Source organism: Chlorocebus sabaeus, chromosome 9 (assembly GCF_047675955.1).
Source record: "Chlorocebus sabaeus isolate Y175 chromosome 9, mChlSab1.0.hap1, whole genome shotgun sequence".
Taxonomy (NCBI): domain Eukaryota; kingdom Metazoa; phylum Chordata; class Mammalia; order Primates; family Cercopithecidae; genus Chlorocebus; species Chlorocebus sabaeus.
Window position 1 is genome coordinate 99141431 of NC_132912.1, and position 16150 is coordinate 99157580.

The window sequence follows — 16150 nt, forward strand, 5'->3', positions numbered from 1 at the left end:
ACATCCAGTCAGTTTTGGGAACCTCTGCTACTGGGAATCCAGCCCTCTGTCTTTTGCCACAAGCAAACAGTGCTACCTGTAAAGCCAGACCCTCCTTTTGGCTGCTAGAGAGCGCCATACCTGCTCATGGTAGGCAGGAAACAGAAATCCAGGCCTGCAGCCCCCGCCCTGCCACTGGGGGGTGGACTCCACTGGTCCTGCAGTAGACGCACTCCTGTCCGTGCTTGGCATGGGGGTCACTTTCTTGGCTTGTCTACCTGCACAGCTGACTACTTGACTGACTTCTCCTAGTGGTGGCAGCCTGGGACCCCTCAGTCATATGAAAGATTAATGTCTGCCAGGCTACCCTGAGTCCAGCCAACCCCTCTGTCCAGCCTCTTCTGACCTACCCCAGCCTGGGCTCCCTAGAATCTGGCATGAAGTCAGGGCTCAGTCTAGCAGTGACACCTCCCAGCTTAGCCCTCTCCCTTCTTTCCTATCTCCATCTCGGTCAACCACCCAACACCAGCTCACTCTCAGGCTCGTCAGCTGCAGCATAACAAGTTGGGCTTTCTGCTCACGTGAATATGTGCCAGGGACAAAGTCCTCACTGAGCGCTTAGACTTGTCCAAGCCAAAGCCCACCCTGCAGACCCCTCTACGAGTGAGGACAATACACTCTCAGCTGAGACCCTCCCATCTGGCTCCTCGTCACTTCTGCCTCTCTCTCCAGCTCCACCACGGCGGCCACTCATGGACTGAATGAGTCCCAGTGTCTACTCCCGAGACACTGGAGCCATCGGTCCTCTAGGCAAGGCTAACCTCCCCTGTCATCCACGAGAGATCTCTCTGGAGTGAACTAACTAACCTTTCTGGTTATACCACCTGCCCACTGTGTCTCACTCAAAGCTCCAAGCTAACTTTGCATGGGTGAGTTCATGCTGTATTCATCTCACAAAAACAATACACACTCATCATAGAAAAATTGGAAAATATAGCTAAACCAAGAACAACAGAACACATTTTTAAAAAACTCTATCACCCTGAAATTATTTGTGTATATTTATAATTTTACTTGAGATTTATATTGCAGATCACAAAGTGGTGTCTTCTAGTTAATTCAGCCTGTATGCATGTTTTAAGTCATTTTGCTTTGAATAAGTTTGGACAGGATATTTGGTGTTCAGTTCACCACACTACCCCCACCCCTCCTTATTTTATTACACAAATCCCATCTCCTTCATTTACATGTTATCCTTGAAGCCATCTACATTTGCAACACTTGCATTATATATATGTGTGTGTATATATGTATTTAATATGTAAATGTATTTTTTAATTAAAATGGAATCCTACTGCTTATTCTATTTTTGTCACATACTTTTTTGTGTGTAACGGTGTACCATGAACACCTTTCCGTATCAGTAGTCAACTCCAACTTCACTTTTAATGGCTGGGAAGTTCTCCATTGAAAAGATGGATCATAATTTATTCAGCCAAACCCTACTGTTGAACATTGAAATTGCTTGCAATTTTTCCTGCTTCAGTGAACATCCCTGGAGCTACAGCTTTGCACACTTCCTTAATTAGTTCCCTAGGATGAATTCCAAAAAGTGGAATTGCTGGGTCAAAGGATATTTGCAGTTTTAAAGGCTTTTAACATGTGTGGCCAAATGGAGTGCTCCGAGTTTTACAATGACAGAGGCCCTTGAGAGTTTCCTGTGACCGCTGTCAAGGTGGACCTTCCAGACATTAACAGCATCCCGGGGAACATCCCATCACTCCCCTCTTAACGGTGTCTAAAGTCAACTTACCCAAAAGGGGGGCTTTTCTCCAGTAACCATCCCGGACCTCCACGTAATCGTACCAGCACAGCCGGCTTTTAAATAAATCCATGGATGTGAAGTTTAAGACGATCTGCAAAGAATTACCATAAAGTGAGTTTTGGCAGCAAAGCCTGAGGAGTTTGGGAAGATATATCTTGCATACCGGTGTTCTCACGTTACCCTTTAGCATGCAGAACTCTCAGACCGCAGTAGGAGTGTTGTCTCAAAATCACGCTCACAGGAAACCTAAGGACATTAAATAATAAACCTTAAGCAGGATGGGGAGTAAACAGAAGGAGATGGGTCCTTCGGTTCTGTCTGGGGAATCACTTGAGCTTTTGAAGTCACTAGGTGGTTTACAGAAAGCAAGATGCATTAAAAAGACTGGCCAGGGCACATGGAGACTAAGGATTTGGAAGGAGGTAAGGGGTCAGCGAAGTTCAGAGATACAAGAAGATCTTATAACATCATCAATCATTCCAAAGAGTCTGGGGTTAGCCTGAGTGCATCTGAACATCTCTGTGATCAACCTCCCCTCGGCCATGACCTCACTATCCTGAGGTGTGGTGTGTCTAAAGACCTTCCTACAGTTAGTCCATTAATTCATTCACTCCACCATTGTTTGTTGACCACCTTCTGAATGCCAGCCTGTGCTGGCCAATTGAGACAGAAAGATCAGTAAGACAGGGTCCTCTGCCTTTGGGGAGCCCAGGGAAGGGGGGAAAGGCAGATGGGCCAAACCAATGGGAACACTATGGTATAAACACTGAAAAGAGAGGGATTGTCATGAGGAGCATCTTGGCAGCCCTGTCTGGACATCCCTGAGGTCAGGTAGCAGATGCTCCCATGGCCAAACAGGTGATTACTTAGTAGGGGGAAGGGGAGGGCTGGGTAGCCCCACGGACTGGGCCTCAGCACATAGGTGCTGTACCCATGAACTGGCTCTGGTCCCCCCGCAGCCCGCCAGCTCAGGGCTTCCCTGGCAGATGGCCCAGAGCAGAGTTCAGATTTCCCCTGGCCTTTCACCCCCATGCAAGCTCCACTAAAGCAGGTGCCTGTGGCTCCTCCCACTGTCCTGAGGCACAGTGGCTTGTCTGGCCCAGGCTCACCTTTCCTCATGCCCCACATACCTCTGCTCCACCACATCTCCACTCTTCCTGATCTCCAGCCCTGCCCCAGCCCCTGCACCCCTGACTCTATTCGTTTTCCAACCCCGGGGGACCTTGCTCTCAGCAGTTCCTCTCTCTCCAGTGTCTCCACTCACTGCCCCTCCACTAGCCACTTCTTTATATTCAAACAGCCCCAGGGGCCCTCTAGCGCTAAGTAAACTCTTAGGCTGGAAGGCTTCCTCAAAGGTTCCCATTCCCTACCCACCAAATCTAAAGGACTGTTATTTGTTCTTGTGTCCCATGACCCTTCTGCCCAGAGCTTATCCTTTCTGGTTTCCACCACACTGGCCTATCTTCTCCCCACTGCTCTTGCTCCTCTGCCCTTCCCGCTCCCCACTAGGTGAGAGCACCTCCAAACAAAGCATTTCCTTTCCAGCCTCCTCCACTGTAGGAGACGCCATTGCCCCGATGGCCAGGGAGCCAAGCTTTGGTATTATCTTTCCTTCACCCTGACTGTTGATCCCTCATATCTGTTCAGCATCCATGCTGTAGCTCTTTTTCTTTTAAGATATCCGCATCCCTCCCCTCCAACCCCATCTCGCTCCCCCTGCCTCACCCCGTCCTGGATTGCTCCCACATGATTCCTGGACTCCTCCCTGCTGTGGCCCCATTTGTTCTACACACTAGGGCTTCTAGATCAATGTTCCACTCACATCTCATGTTTACCAGACCCCTCCCAATCTTCCACTCATATATCATATTGATCAAACCCCTCAGGAAACCTCAGTGGCTCCCGTGTCCCCATCTCATGAATGAAATTCTGCTTACTTTCCACGCCCCCAGAGCCTATCCTGTGCAACCTATTTCCCAGTATTCCCTGATAGTCCTATGTCAGAGAAACCCTCCCCAGGCCTGTTCAAGTGTCCCCCTCCTCAAGCCTGGGTCTGATTGCCCTGATGAACATGAATGATCTTTGCCTCTTTGGAATGCCGCACCCTCTGTCTTATAATGATTCTAGAGTTGGTGTCTTTAGATCTGCCTAGATCTGGATTTGCTTCTCAGCTCCATCTACTAGCTCTGGAGTCTTGGGGAAATACGTGTTCTCTAGTTTCCTCATCTGTGGCACAACATGCACATCACTGTGCTATTGAGGGGACTGTGCGAGAAACCATATGTAGAGTGTATATTGCTATGCCTGGCACATCATAGGCACTCGACAAATAGCAACTTAAAATACCAGACAGGCCACACTGAGTGTACACTTAGCATACCACAGCTAACACTAACCACACCTCGCAGGCTGCCCCTCTTGATTAGTGTTGAGTGCCCGTCCCTTCCCTTGGGCCCATCCCACCCAATGTTTCGTCTCAGGACAAATCACATCTTCCACAAAGCCCTGTGATCTCCTAGGAAATGAAGAGTCAGTGCCAGGAAAAAACATTTCAGTTCACCTTCTGTCATTGTGTGTGTGTGCACGCACGCGTGCATGCATGCATGTGTATGTGCACATATGCATGTGTGTGCGCACATGTGTGTGCGTGTGTGTGCAACACTGTCACTCCTCTTTCAAACTAGACAGTGTTTTTCAACCCTACTTGCACGTTAGAATCATCTTTGAAGCTTTAAAAAAACTTACCAAGCAAACACCCTTCCTTCCATTAAATCAGATTCCCTGGGAGTTGGGGGAGGGGGACCCAAAATAAACACCAAGTCTCTCAAAGACAGGGGTGTGCCTTAGATTTCTGTCCTATCCCACACCATGCTCATATTCAGGTGGTTGAGCTTAGTAACACCTGTAGGCTGGTTTGCACAATAATTCTTTAGCCTTTGCTTTTTTAAAATTACAGAAAGGAAATGTTAGTACAACTTCCTTGGTAACACATTCATGATCTGAATGAATGGGATAATTATTCAGGCTAATTACTTTAAGTATGTTAGTGAACCATAAAGACCATAGGGGAAAGAGGTGGGGAACAAGAGGTGATACTCAAATCAATCAAGTTTGCTAATTACTAGCAGCTCTAGGGAAGGCTGGGTGAAGCAGAAATGGAAATAATTGGTGCAGAAATTTCAATGATGTATATTCTCTGTCCCCAGTTAGCACTAATAATTAAGGCTTGATGAAGTTTACACAGTTCAAACATATCACACACTCTCTGCTGTGCAGGGCAATTCAATAATTTGGAAATTATCAGACCTCTTCCTCTTCCCCCTTTCTGCCTCCCTTCTGTTAGCCGCCAGCAAGCACAAGGTTTTCACATCTACCTAAGGCAGATAGGTCTGGGGTCTCAGACACAAGATGACAGCCATACTTAATGTCTTAAATGCTTAGAGCCAAAGGAAGTGTGTATACATGTGTGTGCACACATGTGCATTCATGTGTGTGTATAAATGCACGTTCAAATGTCTATCTACTAGCCTGGCCCCTTTGTGTAATAATATAAGATGATGGTCAAGCATTCAAGCTCTTAAGAGTCCAGTTGCCTGGGTTCAAATCCCAACTCTGCAACAAACTTAGAAGTCTTGGGCAAGTCCAATTCCTTACCTGTAAATAAGTATGGCAACAGCACCTATTTCACGAAGTTGATATGAGGACTAAATTAGATGATCCACATGATATGCTAAGGATAGTATCCAGTCCACAGAAAATGTTCACAATACTTCCTAGCCATTTGTCTCTAGTTAGCACACTATGCTTAACTTGACATTTAGATGGACATTTTAAAAAGTTATGAATTAGAAATACCTGAAGGTTGGCTACAGGTGCCTGAAAAATTCCATCACAACCCACTGCCACCCCTAGCTGCAGGTTTTTCACTCAGCCCCTCACCCATCCACATATCCATTCAACAAATATTTATCATGTGACCAGTCTGTGCCACAGACTGTGTGGAGTGCCAGGGCCCTAGGGGTGAATGATCTCCAACCTTAAAAAGCTTAAGATTTGGAAGTGGGACAGATAAACCAGTAGTGACAATACCATGAGACATGCTACAACAGGTACGATTGTAGACAGCTCTGGGGACACGGGGGGTATCCCCTAACCTAGACCTAGGGAACAGAGTTTCTCCAAGATAGTTGTATCTAGTCTGAGAAAACTTGAAGAACACTCAGATTTGTAGAGACATGTAGCAAAAAGATAAACTTTGGAGTGCAAAACTTCAATTCTCAGTTCCTAGTTCTGTATCTTACCTTGACTTTTGGCACTTTCCTTAATGTTCAAACCTCAAATTCCTCATCCATATAATGGATACAAGAGTATGTGCCATGCAGTAGGGTTGAAAACATCCCACCCGTAGACCAGAGTGAAAGAGATCCTTGCCCTGGGTTCAGCTCTAGGGGGTCATGGAATCTTCAAAACCAAAGGAATGTGTCCACCCAGGGCTTGCCTAGCTCCTACACCACACTCCAGGAACCCAGGAATTCCCTGTCCTCACAGCTCTGAGCCCACTGCCAGGACATGCAAGGGTCTCTTCCCTGGATCCATCTTCTTGAGTGTAGACTACACTCCTGGGCCAGTCCATCCCACTGGAGGGGCAGCCAAGGAGTGGCTGTTTGCAAAAGAGGAGTGGAAGATGCCTAGGGAAGTGGACTGGGTTATCAACAGGGATGTTCTTTAAGCCCAAATAGTGAGACGGAGGTTGGGGGGAAGAAAAGACAGCTGTGGGTTTCCCGTGTCACCATCTTCCAGAGCAGCAATCCGAGGTGTCACCGAATTCTAAATTCCAGGACATTATAATAGTGTATTTATTAAAGTTGGGGGGAACTGTGAGCTTGATTTACAACTAAGTGGATATTTAGTACATGCCAGCCTTCATTTGTATGGGTGAGACTGGTTGAGAAGTCCAGAAATAATGAACGTAGAGCAAGCAGCACCATGCCTAGCACACAGTGGGTGCTCATAACAAAACGGCTGTTATTTTTACTATTAACAATAAGAATTCCTCCCACCTCACCCAACTCAAGGAGTGCTGTCCCATTTGCCAAGGGGGTTTCCCACCTACCTTTTCCCCTGGGGTGACGGAGATCCTCCAGACGCAGTGGGAGTAAGATGGGTACCCATTTGGGAAACCAGGTGCAGAAAAGTTTCCCGTTGTGTCCTGCAGGGTCTCCCCACACGCTGTGCAAGCAAAATCACAACTGTGATGTGGCATATGCACCTCTCCCCGCCCAAGCAGCTCCCACACAGGGCAGTGGAGCAAACATACCCCTTTACCAGCCAAAGCCCTCAGAACAGGTAGGTGAGAGTGTAGCAAGCAGATTGACGCTTTCTGGCTTTAGTAGGATCTGGGAGCCAAAAAAGAATGCCCAGGAATTTCTTCTGAGGCTCTCAGGACTGAGCATGGCCTAGAGCTCATGAATCTCAGCTCTCTGGCCAGTTGTGTGGCTTGGGCAAGTTTCCTAGACTTGCTGGACCTTAGTTTTCTTATTTGTAAAATGGTCAGGACCTACCTGAGAGGGTTAGTGAAATCGTCTGCATTACATGAAATGGATCAGCTCAGTGCTTGGAACATAGTGAGTGCTTCATATATAATAGACATTATTATTGCTAATAATAATATCGGTGGCAGAGAGAACATGAAAGTGCAAGTAGGGGCCAGGCGCGGTGGCTCACACCTGTAATCTCAGCACTTTGGGAGGCCAAGGCGGGTGGATTATTTGAGGTCAGGAGTTCGAGACCAGCCTGACCAACATGGTGAAATCCCATCTCTACTGAAAAAACAAAAATTAGTTGGGTGGTAGTGGTGTGCACCAGTAATCCCAGCTACTTGGGAGGTTGAGGCAGGAGAATCGCTTGAGCTTTGGAGGCAGAGATTGCAGTGTGCCAAGATTGCACCACTGCACTCCAGTCTGGGTGACAGAGTGAGACTCTGTCTCAAAAAAAAAAAAAAAAAAAAAAAAAGAAAGAAAGAAAGAAAGTGCAAGTAGGTAAGACAAAAAGAAAAAAATGCTTTGAAACTTATTTCAGTTGTTAGTTTAAATCTTTCCTCTTCTTTTTCTGCTACTCACTTCTGAAAGAACTATCAAGCAGTCAAGAAAACAAAAAAATGCAGAGGCACAGGGAGCTGGAATCTTCTATAGCAGGCTATTCTGCCCTTGAACGTTTCAGGGTTGGTTATGAGTCTAGAACCTAGTCTTTATGTATGTGAAAAGTATTTCCCCTAATTTGTCCTCACAAAAGAAGGATACCTGTATGAATCCTTGGAAACTACAGGTTTTGCATTTCTCTAATGCCTGGGGATTCAGACTCCAAAGACAAAGACACTGGTTTTCTGAGACCCCCTCCTCTTATGTGGCCAACCCTAATATGTGGAGATCCAGCATCCTTAGGCATCTTTTCCTTACATGCAGTTCAACCTCTGCATGGCAACTGACTGAGCTTTCAGTTACTACTCGGAACTACCGGAAGCTCCATATTTTTTGGAGCTGCAGGAAGAGATATGGAGAACCGCCCATTATCGGCCTCAGGAAATCCTGAATGTCGGGGCTTCAATATCACATTACTGAACAACTGCCAGACATCATGAGGATTACGCCTGGCAGTCAACACCCCCAAGGGTTCCATGGAAATTATTTTAGAATAATCATAAACATTCTGCAAGAACAAATACATTACTGTGTGGCTCCACGGTATTTTGCTGCAAATCATTTTGGGAAGTAAGCAGCATAAACGTTATAACTGAATAAATACAATGGCATTTCCCAGGGAATGCTGTAAGGTTTCCCGTTCAATTCAGCAAGGTTATATGATATGTGTGTCCTGCATTTCAGCCCTAACATGCCCCCAGATGACTAATAGCTGGATGGACATATTTTCTAGAGTTTCTTGAGGAAGCAAGCCCCACACAGCACTTTGCATGCCCTGGGGTCCTGCTTAGTAAGGTAATGTGACAGCCCAGATTTTCTAAGATGGTCCTCACTTCAAATACTTCATCTCATGATCAAACTCTGTGTCTGGTTTGGAAGTCTGGGAAAGGCTATTGGTAATGGAACTTCCTTCTATCCTCCTAAAACCACTGAAATGGATTCTCACCCATCAGTGGTAAAATCTCAGCTGCCATAACCAATGCTTTACGTTGAGGCTCAAGAGCTGAAAGGGGTCTAGAAGAGCTCAGACGGTGTGTGTATGATGATGATGCCAAGGGGATGGAAGACAAACGGGACAAATCCAAGGGGAAGGAACACTTCCAAATGGGCCGGGGAACAGGCATTTGCTCCAATCCCCGTGTATTGTCCCATCTTCAATGGCAGACTCCTGGCCACTGACCAGCACCTTGGATGGCCAGGAAAGCCCCAAGACCAAAGCAACAAGCTCGTTAATAGCACTGAGACTCCCTCCACCTTGTAGCATTTGGGAATCTGACCCCCATACTCCCAAAAGCATTCTCCCTTACTCTTTGTCTTCCTGCAAAATCCTGCTTGGTTCTTGTTTTTCCAAACCCACATCCCCTAGTTCCATAGAAAGGAGAGGTGCTCTTACTGTTATGGGGCACACACTGCAGTGTGCCCCTATTTACTGTTGTTCTGTTATGCCTTCTTCCCCTTCTGGACACAAAGGCTTTGCCAGAGAAGTCTGAAGCCTCTCATGAAACTGCCTATGAACTCTAAGACCTATTATTCTCTTCACTGCCTGCCACCATGTCACCATTTTGCCTTTCTATACTGCCTAGCACCTCCTACCAGAAGGACACCAGAAATAATTAAAGCTGCCAAGGAATAGTCCCTTTAGGTCCCCCAGGTTATTTTCCCAGCACAGGGACTGTGCTTTGGAGATGCTAGGGAGGTGCTGGCAGTCCCCTCGGCTCATAGTTACCTGGGCATTTGTACAGCTTCCGGGCTTGAGCTATGTCTCCCTGACTGAGCCGCACGCGCTGGCCAATGGTTGGCCTGACGCCATTGTCATCTCGACGGGGGAGGATGGTGTCCAAGAAAACTCCTCTACAAGAAGGAAAAAAAGGGAGAGAGAAAGAAAAGTCAAGGCCGTCAGTCTGTCCGTGCTGGGATTTCCAGGCTTTATTCCCTTGCCCACAACCCCATCAACATTCCTGCCTCCTGGCCTGCCTGTCCCGGGCTGGCATGACTGAAGAGGTTTCCTTCGCTCGTGCTGGCATTTTCACATTCCATCTCATCAGCTGCCTACTCGCTTTCCAGTGGGAAGATGACTCTGCCAAGTGTAAAATTTGCCCTAGTGCAGTAGCCCAGGGGCTTCCTTAGGGATGTGTCCTGAGCATTTCCATGAAGCCCCGACAGGTCCAGGCCCCAGAGCCACCGTGCTGCACAACTGCAGGGAGCTCCACTCAGACAGACCACGGTGTGAGTGGCGCCCCCTGCAGCTGTGCATTAGGAAGTACTATGCCTAGTTAAGTCCTGGAGCCACCCCAGGAGAGCTTGGGAACTGGTCCAGTGTGAGACTCTCAGGGGCTGGTCAGCAAGTGCAGGTTGGTGAATGGGTGGTCAGAGTTTGAAGGCCCTGCTGGTAAGAGGGAAATCAGATGGAAAATGAGATAAAGGCAGAGAACAAGAAGTAGTGAAAAGAGCCCTGGACCAGACATTTCTACACTAGGCCTATGTGTGCTTAGACAAAATTCTTCCCCTCTCTGAGCCTCTCTAAGCATCAGTCTACCCCACTAACCAATAAGAAATTTGCTGAGATGGTCATGGTAGTCCCTTTTATCTCTAACATTTATTCTACTCCTACTTGACTGAAATCTAAAATGACAGTTTCATTTCTAAACTAGACAAGTGGAAACCAGGTTGCCAGCTGAGCGCTGGCCCTGTTGTGGGCATGGTTTACACCCCGCCTGCTGCCTTGTCTGCTGCCAGCTCTGAGCCTCCTCCTCTGCTTCCAGACCTGGGGCCTCTGCTCCCAGATCTGGGGCCTCTCCTGGATGTTAGGCCTGTCCTTGAATCCACGCCTCCTCCAGTCACCACCTTGTTTTTTTTCTTCCCTTCTTAACCAAGTTTCTAGAAAGTATTGTCTCCATTCCCCGAGTACTCGACTCTCTTTCACTTCTCAGTCCAACGATGATCTGACCCCATCAGCAACCATCACCACTCGTCTGCCAGTGGACACCTTCCAATCTGTCTGCCCTCTTTCCAGCACTGGGACCTCCGATGCCCCCTCCCTCCTCACTGTCTTCTCCCTGGGTCCAGGCAACAGCTCTCCCTGGGCAGTGAGACAAGAACCACTTCTGCTTCCCCTTCAATGATGTCCCTTGGGTTTCTGCCCTCTCCCTCTGTCCTCTCTCTCCATGTTCCATCTACTCCTATGGCTTTTAACGATCATCTGCAGCCTCACAGCTAATCTTCTGTTTCCAGCCCAGGATCCTCTGCTGAGCCCCAGATGCCTCATAACACCTCCCCTGGGCTGTCCTATGGGCCTCTTACATCCAACATGCTCAAAACCAAATTTATCACAGTTCCATCCTTCTGCTCACTCCATGATCCTTGTCTCCTGAGCCAGAATCTGAGGGCATTCTCAGTTCCTCCCTTTCCCTCACACTCTCCTACCAAACCAGGAGCCAGTTCCTGTCCACTATACCTTTTTTCCACCCCTTGAACCCATACCCTCTTCCTTGTTCCCAGACTGTTGCCATAGCTCAAGTGATCAATATCCCCTTCCTGAACTCTTTCCAGTAGCTTCTTAACTGGCCTCCCTCCCTGTAGACTCAGCCACTTCTACTCTACTGCTCCCCTGCTCCCCTTGGCCACAATGCTGCAATGGAATCATCCCAAAATGCAAGGGGCGGCACGTGCCTTCTTCGCTTAGAACCCTTCACCAACTTCCAGTCACCACTCGGACTCTAGGCTGTTTGCTCACTGACTTCCGCCTTCCTCTCCAGCCTGACTCGTTAATCCCATAACCAAAATAATACTCAACAAGAATAAAGCATATGTCATTATTTTAAGCAACACTAAGCTCCTTGTAGGCCCCAAATATGTCCTCGCACATGCTATCCGCTCCCTAGGCTGCCCATGCCCTCTATTTTTTTGTCTACTTGTAAACTCCTATTCATTCTCTAAAACCCCATCAGATGTCTTTCTCTATTAAAAGACTTCCCCAAGCCTTTTCTACTCCCCCCATCTGGAGTTTATCATTCCCTGCTCTGGGTCTTAATCATTTGTGTAGTCTCTTCTTATCATACTGTATTGTCTTTTTTAAGGAGTGGTGGCATTCGTCTTCCTTGCTAAAAGTTAAGTTCCTCAAGCAGAGAGACTGGGTGTTTTATCTCTGTCCTTAGAAACTAGAGCACAGAACGCCTCAAAAAACGCTTCTTGAATTAAAGTATGTAACCAGGATAAAGCACTGTCTTTTAAAAACTTTGCAAAATAGTTATTTACATCCAAAATGGAAGCGAAAATGTACATGTCACCTAGCTATTAGCTGTGCATGCTCGCTCTCTCTCTCTTTCTCTCTCTGTCTCTTTCAAGCACTGTTTCTATTTCCCTAAATTCTGCACTACGTTGGAAAATAACTATTATCCCTGGTTCTTCCTGGTTACATCACTTTGTTATCTTTTTGTTTTTGTGTAGACTTTTCTTTTTTTTCCTAAATCAGATTTTAAGCTCACTTTCCAATCTTAGCCTGTGGGAGTCTAGATCATCTGCTGATTTCCTTTTCAGCATCTCCGTACCCAACATGTAACCCTTGACCTGTCTTTCTCTAGCTCCCATAGCCTCATCTCTGGGTCTGGACTCCTGTAGAGAAACTTTAGTGAAATCCTTGACCTCACTCACTGACTTTACTACATTTTAAACCACAAGTGTTGACTCTTCGGAAAATCCTAAATTCAATCAGCAGCTACTCCAGAAACAGTCACTTCTGCCGTAATGAAAGGTGTGTCCTTTTGTAATTATTTTCTTGGTTCCCTTGCAGATAGGAATTCTGAAGCACAAACATAAGGATCACCACAGTCTCTAAGCACCCCACGCTACCTGGCCACATCACGTAGATGACTTCTCCAGTGGGCCTGGTGCATAGAGGCCATGTCCTTGCACTCACTCATCGTTCATAGGACTTTCTGACATGCCAGGCCCTGCATTGGGCCCTTTCCCTGCACCACCTCATTTCATCTTCATAGCACCCTAGGAGTCAGGTGCCATTATCACAAGAGCTCTCACTCTACGGGGGAGAAGACTGAGCCGGCAGAGCTTAAGTGACTTTCCCAGGGCACAGAGCTAGTCATGGAGAGGCAGGCCTGGAGCTCACCTCTGGGAATCCTCCTCCTTCCAGCCAGTGTTTCCTGCTGCCCAAGGAACAGTAGGCCTTACGATGCATTAAATTATAGAGCTAAGAACATTGCAGACTTCAAAAACCAAAACATCAGGAACAACATTGGCTCGCACTCAGACCGCTCTTTGGTGCTGGACGTCCTCCCTTGCATATCCTAAGCTGCCAGCAAGAGCTTCCAGCTCTGGAAGATGTTTACTACAAGAGCCGTCCCCTGTGTAAACCACAGCAGTGACGTTCCTTCCCTCTTTCATGTAGGACAACTCTAAGCATTGACATTCTGCTAAACTAAGACAGAGTTCAGCAGATGCCTCAGGGAATAAAACTGTCAGCGCTGAGTTCTGAAACAAAGAGGCCCCTGTACAAGAGAACTGTCTCCTCATCTCCTGGATCTTTGCCCAGCAAAACCTCCAAAGAGACTGCTCCCCACAGCCTGGGTCCAACCAAAGGGGAGGGGAGAAGAACTGCAATAAACTAGAGGGAATAAAGTTGGAAGGAGACAGCTCAATCGTAAAGAGACACAAAGATTGAGTTTCCCATCAGCAGGGTATAGCATTTGCCCGCCTCCCCAGATCAGCATATGTTCTACGGGCTCTATTCTGCTCTTTTACAGAATCCAACATGAGGTACAGGCCAGCTTCAGGGTCTTTGTGACCAGAAATAATGACATGGAGTTGGGTGTGGGGAAACTATTGACAAAATGCCAATAGAAAAGTCCCCAGTAAAAACCCACTCAACAAGATCGTTTTCTGAAAATCCATGTAAAAAGTTGGCAGAAAAGACAATGCAGTTATCCACCTGCAACAAAACAGATTTGCTGAAACCATTCTCAACTCTGGGGCAGAGGTGAGAGGGTAGCAGTGGCAGATTGTTAAAATAAAAAGTCACTCCTCCTAACAGCCATATCCTACTGCAGCGTGAAGCTGCCATACCTCCCAGTAAGAGGTGGAGTCTATTTCTCCACTCGCTTGAGTTTGGGGCTGGCCTTGTGGCTTGCTTTTACCAACAGAATGTGGCAGAAGTAATGTCATGCAAGTTCCAGAGCTGGGGCCTTAAGAGGCTTGCAGCTTCCCCGCTTGCCCTCTTGGAACTCTGAGTCCCCTTGCAGTGAAAAGTCTGGTCTAGCCTACTGGAGGATGAGAGGCCACGTGAAGGAGAACCAAGGGGCTCCCAGAGCTAACGGAGGGGCATGAACAGGCAGCACCAAGTTCCAGGCGTGTGACTGGTCATCCTGGACTCCCCAGCCCAGTCTGTCAGATGACTGCTGCTGTGAGTGATCCCAGGAAAGACCAGAAAAGAACAAGCCTGACTAACTAACCCACAGTATCATCAAAAGTAATAAGCTGCTGTTTTAAGTCACTAAGCTTGGGGGTCAACTGCTCTGCAGCAGTAGCTAATGTAACAGTAGCAGGAGGGTCCACCTGCCCTCGGCGAGCTACTCTGCTCCTAGCTGCCCACCCTCCCGTGTGCTGCCCCTGCTGATCTCCCTCCTAGAGATTCTGGGGACTTTTGATGAGGAATTTTTATTTCATGGGTTTGGCCCATGGATTTCCACTGGTCTGGGCTGATGGTTCACATTGACCAGGGCGTTAGAAATGGTTATCCCCTGAGGGACAACAGGCATGGCATTATGAGCTAGCAATCCTAGAAAACTATATATGTATTTCCAAAAGAAAGACAAGAAAAGAAATGCCGGTGCTGGAAGATCCTCTGCCTGCATCCTGTCCTGGCCTCTGGCTCCAGAGCTTGTGCGGTGCCTGGCATGGAGCAGGTGGTGAGAAGGCAGTGCAGTTCCCACAGCACACAAATGCCCTACATGGTACAGACTTGTAGATTCACCTTAATAAAGTAGCCATCGCATTGGTGAGCACATGGAAAAACTGCAAAGAGCATCATGGAAATGTCTACCCTCACCTATTCCCCAGCATTGCCAGGTCCCCCTGGCCCCTTTGAACTCATTCATTAATTTATTCATTTAGCAAATATCTATTGAACACCTACTAGGTGGCAGGCACTATGTTGGGTGTTGGACACTAGAAGAGAATGAGATAGTCTCTGTCCTCAAGGATCTCAGTCTACTGCCAGAGAAGGGAATACAACAGATTAATATGAATATATAAATTAATAATTAGTAATAGATAAAAAGCAATATGAAGAGTTATGGCAGCTACAGAAACAAGACCCAAGGAAAAAGCTTCTCCCTTGGGCCAACTTGACATAGATTCCCTGACAAAATTGATACTTGGTCTCTAGTAGCAGCCTATAACTCCTGGATGATGGGCTGGGCCTTTGGGTATTCCCCGCACCATTTCCCAAACAGGTGAATCAGCCCATCCCAAGACCCAAGCATCGCCTCCCCCTTGGATATCTGCACACTGCACTGGCATCCTGAGACTCCCTGCACGCAGCCTCAGGGTGGATCCCTCAATGTCTCAGTTTCCCAAGAGGAGGCCCTTCCAGCTTCAGATTTCCTGTATGGCAGTGAATGAGATCATGTCTGTCAACACTTCACCCATCTGCACCAGACTGAGAAATTGCAACATGAAAGGTTGGAGCCGGAAGGGGCTCAGAGAACATCTAGTCCAACCCTCTCACAAGGAAACCAAGGCCCATGGAGGTGGAGATTTAACCATCACACAGCTGCCCCTAATTACTGTCTGCCTCCCTCAAAGGAAAGGGTCACACGAGAACTAGGACTAGAACCCAGCTTCTGCCTCTCAGTTCGGTGGTCTCTTCATCACACCATGTTTCTTCTACTATCTTTGGAAAAGAGCCAGGAGAAGATCAAAGAGGCCAGGAAGGCTTAATTTCATGCCACTCCCAAGTGCTGTCAAAGATGCCAGCTTCAACACAACTCCACCCATTAGATCTCATGTCTGGGTGCAGGATAGAGATCATGACTAAAGCAGCTGTGTGGCCAGAGGAACAGCACCGCCTGAGAACTTGGGATGCTGAGATTTAGATGATTTCTCTCATAGTCCTAACAACAAACTCATCAACAGGATG

At 47.4% G+C, this 16150-nt stretch overlaps 1 protein-coding gene across 2 annotated transcripts in view; it reads right to left on the reverse strand.

Moving 5' to 3' along the window:
• TLL2 (tolloid like 2) overlaps positions 1-16150 on the reverse strand; it is a 149149-nt gene that overhangs the window by 37442 nt on the left and 95557 nt on the right. For both annotated transcript variants that reach the window (XM_038009382.2, XM_007963696.3), the window contains 3 exons: positions 9728-9852; positions 6918-7033; positions 1793-1895 (listed from right to left, as the gene is read on the reverse strand). In XM_038009382.2, coding sequence (XP_037865310.2) covers positions 1793-1895; positions 6918-7033; positions 9728-9852 — 344 coding nt within the window. The remainder of the gene's footprint in view (positions 1-1792; positions 1896-6917; positions 7034-9727; positions 9853-16150) is intronic.